Source organism: Notolepis coatsorum (genome assembly GCF_963971535.1).
Source record: "Notolepis coatsorum genome assembly, chromosome: 19".
In the NCBI taxonomy this organism is placed as follows: domain Eukaryota; kingdom Metazoa; phylum Chordata; class Actinopteri; order Aulopiformes; family Paralepididae; genus Notolepis; species Notolepis coatsorum.
The window spans coordinates 21,141,855-21,149,382 of NC_140183.1; the positions used below are offsets into that span (position 1 = coordinate 21,141,855).

Below are 7,528 nucleotides of genomic sequence, written 5' to 3' on the forward strand. Positions count from 1 at the left end.
GCTATAGGGAGCTCTCCATGGCCCTGACTGACCTGATGGCAGGCTGCAGGGAGCTCTCCATGGTCCTGACTGACCTGATGGCAGGCTGCAGGGAGCTCTCCATGGTCCTGACTGACCTGGTGGCAGGCTGCAGGGAGCTCTCCATGTTCCTGAAAGACCTGATGGCAGGCTGCGGGGAGCTCTCCATGGACCTGACTGACCTGATGGCAGGCTGCATGGAGCTCTCCATGGTCCTGACTGACCTGATGGCAGGCTGCATGGAGCTCTCCATGGTCCTGAAAGACCTGATGGCAGGCTACATGGAGCTCTCCATGGTGTGAAATGTGTGTGGCCGGGCCAATTAGTCATGATGTCAGTGTTTTCCATAAGCTCCGGTTTCACCCATCCACACAAATACACTGTATATTTTTTAAAACAGAGTTTCTAAGAATCTTCACCCTGGCAGGATTCAGTGACCTTTCACAGCCATAGTACATAGTGATGTAACACAATACAGATGGCAGTTCTATCTATCGTTCTATCTTTGACATGGTACAATCACATCATGAATAGACTGGCTTCTTTCCAGGCTCCTCAGATATGTCCTAGATATGAGACACAACGTTAGATGTCATGCAATCACAGAAAAAGGCTAAATTGGACATACATGTTTTTTTATACCAATGATATGCTGTTTGTCAAATCCCCACATTATGAGTCAGCTAAGTGAGCTAACATAACGTGATAAACCATAACATGTTGTCTTTTAGTCTCTAGGCTGTACAGCTAACATAATATGTGATAAACTACAACATGTTGTCTTTGTGTCTAGGCTGTGCAGCTAACATAATATGTGATAAACTATAACATGTTGTCTTTGTGTCTCTAGGCCCTACAGCTAACATAACCTGTGATAAACTACAACATGTTGTCTTTGTGTCTAGGCTGTGCAGCTAACATAACCTGTGATAAACTATAACATGTGGTCTTTGTGTCTCTAGGCCCTACAGCTAACATAACCTGTGATAAACTATAACATGTGGTCTTTGTGTCTCTAGGCCCTACAGCTAACATAACCTGTGATAAACTATAACATGTGGTCTTTGTGTCTCTAGGCTGTACAGCTAACATAATATGTGATAAACTACAACATGTTGTCTTTGTGTCTCTAGGCCCTACAGCTAACATAACCTGTGATAAACTATAACATGTGGTCTTTGTGTCTCTAGGCCCTACAGCTAACATAACATGTGATAAACTATAACATGTTGTCTTTGTGTCTCTAGGCCCTACAGCTAACATAACCTGTGATAAACTATAACATGTTGTCTTTGTGTCTCTAGGCCCTACAGCTAACATAACCTGTGATAAACTATAACATGTTGTCTTTGTGTCTCTAGGCCCTACAGCTAACATAACCTGTGATAAACTAGAACATGTGGTCTTTGTGTCTCTAGGCCCTACAGCTAACATAACATGTGATAAACTAGAACATGTGGTCTTTGTGTCTCTAGGCCCTACAGCTAACATAACCTGTGATAAACTAGAACATGTGGTCTTTGTGTCTAGGACTTACAGCTAACATAACATGTGATAAACTAGAACATGTGGTCTTTGTGTCTCTAGGCCCTACAGCTAACACAACCTGTGGTCTTTGTGTCTCTAGGCCATGTTTAGCCTGTGCATGGTGGAGAGCGAGGCGGACGAGGTCACTCTCCAGGGAGTCACCAGCGTGGGACTAAAGTGCGCTCTAGACTTTGCCTACGCTGGACAGGTGAGCCGATACACGACTGTGTTAAACCCTGAAACACAACAGCAATATTTACATCACCTGTCTGCTAGGCTGCTGCCAAACCATATGCTGTGAATGACACAAGAGAGATATTTAAATTCACCCTAAAGGAGCCATGTGTCTGTTGTATAGCGCTGTCTGGTTACGACACCAAAGTAACAAGACACGACACAGCAGGCTCCACAGCCGAGGGCCATTCTGTGGTCTGACTCACAGTGGAACGCTCCTAGCTCTCCTCTGTCATGATGTCATATAATTACAGCTACATGATGTAAAGCCCCCCCTGCTTCCCTGACCCCATCGTTAACAAATACTTTCCTCTTTAATGAGTGAGCAATGATTTCTTAATAACCTCACATGAACCGTTGTGCCTCTTGCAGTCCTCTGTCCAATAAGCAGCCTGGTGGCTCAGCAGTCTCTGCCATGCCGCGTTAGAGAGAGACTGGATACTTCATAATTACTCATAATTATATTTCCACCGTGGAAATGAGCAGAGGAGGCCACTCAGTCAGAGTCTGCAGAAATAGGTCAACAGCAGGCCAGCTACCCACTCTGCCTCACCTCGCCCTGCTTCCCTGGTGATAGGAGATGAGATGATAGGAGATGAGATGAGATGATAGAAGATGATAGGAGGTGAGATGATAGGAGATGAGATGATATGAGATGATATGAGATGATAGGAGATGAGATGATAGGAGATGAGATGATAGGAGGTGAGATGATAGAAGATGAGATGATAGGAGATGAGATGATAGGAGATGAGATGATAGAAGATGAGATGATAGGAGATGAGATGATAGGAGATGAGATGATAGGAGATGAGATGATAGAAGATGAGATGATAGGAGATGAGATGATAGGAGGTGAGATGATAGAAGATGAGATGATAGGAGATGACAGGAGATGAGATGATATGAGATGATAGAAGATGAGATGATAGGAGATGAGATGATAGGAGATGAGATGATAGGAGATGAGATGATAGGAGATGCCATTTTTTAGGATTCGGACATTTGTTGCTGTTTACAAACAAAGCTCTGAACATTCGCTCTCACAAAAACAGGTCAAACGTTCTGTCATGATTTAATCACAATAGCAGCGCCGCTCATTGCTTCTGCGTTAAACTCACAATTTAACTCTGAAATGTATGATTTAAGTGGATATAAAGCTATTGAATCATTTCACAAGTACCTTAGGAGCTCACCAGAGCATTTGTTTACATTTATAACCCAGGCATTATGCTAATTTAACAGTGTTGATGAAAGACAGGCGACGTGCGTAACGTTATTCCAACAATAGTCACCTAGCGTTGCAATAATTCTGTCATCCTCTTGGTCAGTGAGGGTTATTATATTAGCTTATTATACAACTATTACCTGTCTGATGCAAATACATTAAACCCCACTCTAGCTAGCCAGCTAGCCACAATGTATCAATAGTAATAATTAACCCTTTCACTACCACACTACAGAAGCTTAACCCTTTACTATCACACTACAGACGGTTAAGCCTTTGTCGTGTGGCAGTGAAAGGGTTAAACCATTTGGTAGTGCGGCAGTGAAAGGGTTAAAGGTACATCACCACCGCTCTCTCCATTCATGGAACGGCAGATTTATTGAGGTTGTCTCGAGTGTTTGGGTCCATGAGTCGAGCACCAGCTAGCCACAACTTGAGTGTCCGTCCATATAAAAAAAATATATATATGAAATTCATTCAAACCTTTATTTATTCTCGAAAAGGACAATTGAGGTCACCCTCATTTTCAATGTCGTCGAGACTTACGGACATTTCAATGCATACCTTTTTTACAATATAATAATAATAAATAATAATAACTATCTGTATAGCACCTTTCACACATGGATCGCAGCCCAAAGTGCCCTACGGAAAATAGCACAAAATTAACATAGGCATAACATTTGCATACAGTCGACAGAATAAAAACAATGCATAAAGTGCAGACATAAGAATAGGTGTAAAAGCCAATAAAAGTAGTGCAATGTAGAACGTGCAGACATAAGAATGGGCATAAAATAAGTACAATAAGTAGAGTGTTGCTCAAAGGTATGTGAATCTCCCCCGGAACAGCCAAACACCCCATACATCAATCCCCACCACATCCCCATCCAAGACACCCCCCCTGATAAAGGGAAACACAAACAGCCCACGTGCCACTCACACCACCATGCACGGCGAGGGGGATGCCACCCCCGCGGGCCGCCCCATCTCCCCCCGTCCCGGCGCGAAGTAAGCAACATTTTCTTAGCACAATTCAGAACCATTCTTTTTATCTGATTATCTGATTCCAACCCAACAAACGTTTATTGGTTAACGTTACTCCATAGAGCTACTGTTCATCCACTCTGGATATACTCTGCACCAGTTTATACAGATTATTAATACAATTTATTATTATATATATATTTTTTTTGCATGTATCCCCTCCCTACTTCCCATTTCCCCCACGTGGAATATGCAACTGATTGGATAATGACACGCTGGTGCTCTAGTGCGACATCTATTCAATGAACGTTATCCATAGCACCTTTAAATCATTATAAAAAGATCTTATCGCAAAAAGATAAAACCCCTCCACTTGATATTCTCTGCATTTATTGCACTGAGAAACTACGCCCAATTTCATAATTCCTATATGTTATTCCTCTGGCTGAATGTTATCTACACTACAGCACCTTTTTAAGGTAAAAGTGAGCAGCAACAACTAGAGCCCGTTGCTCCACTCCCACACAGCCAGGAAGAGTGTTCCAGAACCTTCCAGTGTGTCAGGAGTGGAGAGGATGGCAGGGTGTGAAGAGAAGTGAAGTACAGTGAAGTGGCCTCATCACGGAATGTTTGTGTCATTGTCTCTCTTCCACACAACGTGGCTGTGACTGTAACCACTGATAGCCACTTCAGAAAGAAAATGCCTACTTTCTGTGCAGTGGTAGAGCAGGTACAACACTGGAAAAGCATGGTATTACTGTTCCACTGTCACTTGTTTACGAGAACCGGTAATAAGACACCAAATTCAGATTCACTTCCCAACCCAGATTCTTCTTCTTTCTGACCTTCTGGTCTCAAGCCCACTTCCCTAACCTTCACTTAGCCCACTACTCTAACCTCCACTTAGCCCACTTCGCTAACCTTCACTTAGCCCACTTCTCTACCCTTCACTTAGCCCACTTCTCTAACCTTCACTTAGCCCACTACTCTAACCTTCACTTAGCCCACTTCGCTAACCTTCACTTAGCCCACTTCTCTACCCTTCACTTAGCCCACTTCTCTAACCTTCACTTAGCCCACTACTCTAACCTTCACTTAGCCCACTTCGCTAACCTTCACTTAGCCCACTTCTCTACCCTTCACTTAGCCCACTTCTCTAACCTTCACTTAGCCCACTTCTCTAACCTTCACTTAGCCCACTTCTCTAACCTTATGACCCTGAACATGAGTCAACTTGGCTGCTGTACAGTATGTTGACATGTTGATTGAGGATTAGGCTTTAAACAACATGGCAGATGACCTGGATTTTGGAGCATGTCGAGGGTGTTCTCACTCAGGTCCTCTGCCCTGACCCTCCTCAGATCCTGCTGGAGCCAGGGGTCATTCAGGACGTCCTGTCAGCAGGAAGTCACCTGCAGCTGCTGGAGCTACTCAACCTCTGTTCCCACTACCTCATCCAGGTCAGAGGACACACGCACGCACGCACACACACACACACGCACGCACGCACGCACGCACGCACGCACGCACGCACGCACGCACGCACGCACGCACGCACGCACGCACGCACGCACGCACGCACGCACGCGCGCACGCACGCTACTCTCTCATAAAGCCAGAAACCAGAGAAGTAAGACTCCAACTTGTGATGTCATCAGGTATAAAGTCAGGAGCTGCTACATAGACATTGGACCTCATGCAGCAACATTCTCGTAAGTTTCCTCGTAAATAACCTTGTAGGAAGTTCGTAAGATAAAACCTACAATAGTCCCCCCCGGATTCATCAACGCATGGAGAGGTTCTCTTAACACATTCAGCGCCATGCCCGACTATAGTCTGGTTATCTCGCCAGCGGTTGATCGCCAGAACCCCTGAAAACCTGAGTATACTCGGATTTTCATAGTTTTTTCTTTTATATATATATATTTTTTATCCACTTTTTCTCCTTATTTTAAAATGTTTCTCCCATCCCAATTTCGTATTTCCAATTCTCCCCTCCCCTGTCTTGAACGTTGCTCGACTATGCCTCCCACTGGTCGGTCTTAGGGAGGATAGAAGCCTTGCATCACGTGTCCCCTCCGGTACACGAGGAGGCAGCCTGTCGCATCTTTTCACCAGACAGCATGGACTCTCAGTGGCGAGGTGTAACGCATGGGAGGCTCACACTACCCCCGCCATTTCCTGTCTCTGCTGTGCAGGCGTCCCCCAACCGACCTGTAGGAGTCGCTGTCCACAACGTCCAATCCCCACCCATCGACTTCCACCCGCTACCTCTGTTAATTGAGATAGTATGACGATTGGCCCAAGCCGGAGGCAATGCTGACACCGGGATTCGAGACCGGAGTCTCTTGCATTGGTGACGAGCGCAATCTCCGCTGCGCCACCCAGCCGCCATTCAATTTTAATATTCTATACAGTCTCACGGACCTCGGTGTATCATTGGGACTCATTCTGAGACCTCGATATTGCAATGCTGGCCGAATCCTGCTAGGTGGCAGTATCGCCTACCCTTTGAAACCTTATTTCACACTGTGTGTTACATTTTATATGGTCTGGGCAGAGAATGGGACCCGGGCAAGTGAAATGCTTCATTTGAGCCACTTGGAACTCGTCCAGCACACTTGATGCATAGTTTGTCCCATTTCATGTCAGGGACCCGATGGACATAAAAACTGGAAATCACGATCAGACAATTGGAATATTCATTTTGGAATACCTCCTAGCAAAGGTAAGAACTATATGACGTCAATCCTACTTTGATCCTACAATGATTTCACATCGATTGCAACGATCATATGTCACGTACTCCAAAACGTATGCTGTTGCTGACGATCAGAGCATCACAAAACTACCCCCCCCCCCCCCCCCCTTTGATGCCTTCATGATGAAACATAATACCTATTATATACCTTTGATTTGGAAATAGTATTGTGTCCAGGCAAGCAACGCGAACTATTTTCACAAAATGCACATAGCGCTCCATAACTCAGCTTCCAGGAATTGCACTGCAACCCTGCCCGAGCCCGACGGGGCCCTACCGACCGAAGGGTTCGGGCTGGGTAGGGCTTTGTTTTTAAATAAATAATTCGGGCTCGGCCGGGCCGGGCAGTGCCCTCTTTAAAAAAAAAATTGTTATTGCGTCTTTTTTTTTTTCGCGCGCTCGCTATACTCATATAACTAGGGTTATAGGATAACCTTAAGTTTCTGTTTCATTTTCGCGTAACGTAGTGCTGTCATCAGAGAGTGAAAGCCTCGTGTCTGAGGAGTCAAGATGTATACGTTAACAGATAAAATAGTCAAGGGAAAGTTGCATTTTTGGAAACATTTTAATGTAATTACCGCAGCCTGCAGGGAGAACTGAGGGGAGCGCTCAGGTGGATGATGAACAAATGAACCAGAACGAAGTGGCATAGGTTGAAGTTGGAATATAGCCGGTTGGCGAAGTTTTGTTAACGTTGTTCAACGCGTTGCTGACATCAACACAGCGAAGTGGTGAGTCTGATTATTATTATTTGCTGGTGTGTGGGGTCGCTG

The 7,528-nt window shown here is 44.9% G+C and overlaps 1 protein-coding gene across 1 annotated transcript in view; it reads left to right on the plus strand.

Annotated features, from left to right (window-relative positions):
- klhl32 (kelch-like family member 32) overlaps positions 1-7,528 on the plus strand; it is a gene marked incomplete at its 3' end in the record, with an annotated part of 94,465 nt that overhangs the window by 42,795 nt on the left and 44,142 nt on the right. Inside the window, exons 3-4 of the mRNA XM_084336313.1 lie at positions 1,646-1,753; positions 5,356-5,454. Of these exons, the coding sequence (XP_084192439.1) occupies positions 1,646-1,753; positions 5,356-5,454 (207 nt within the window). The remainder of the gene's footprint in view (positions 1-1,645; positions 1,754-5,355; positions 5,455-7,528) is intronic.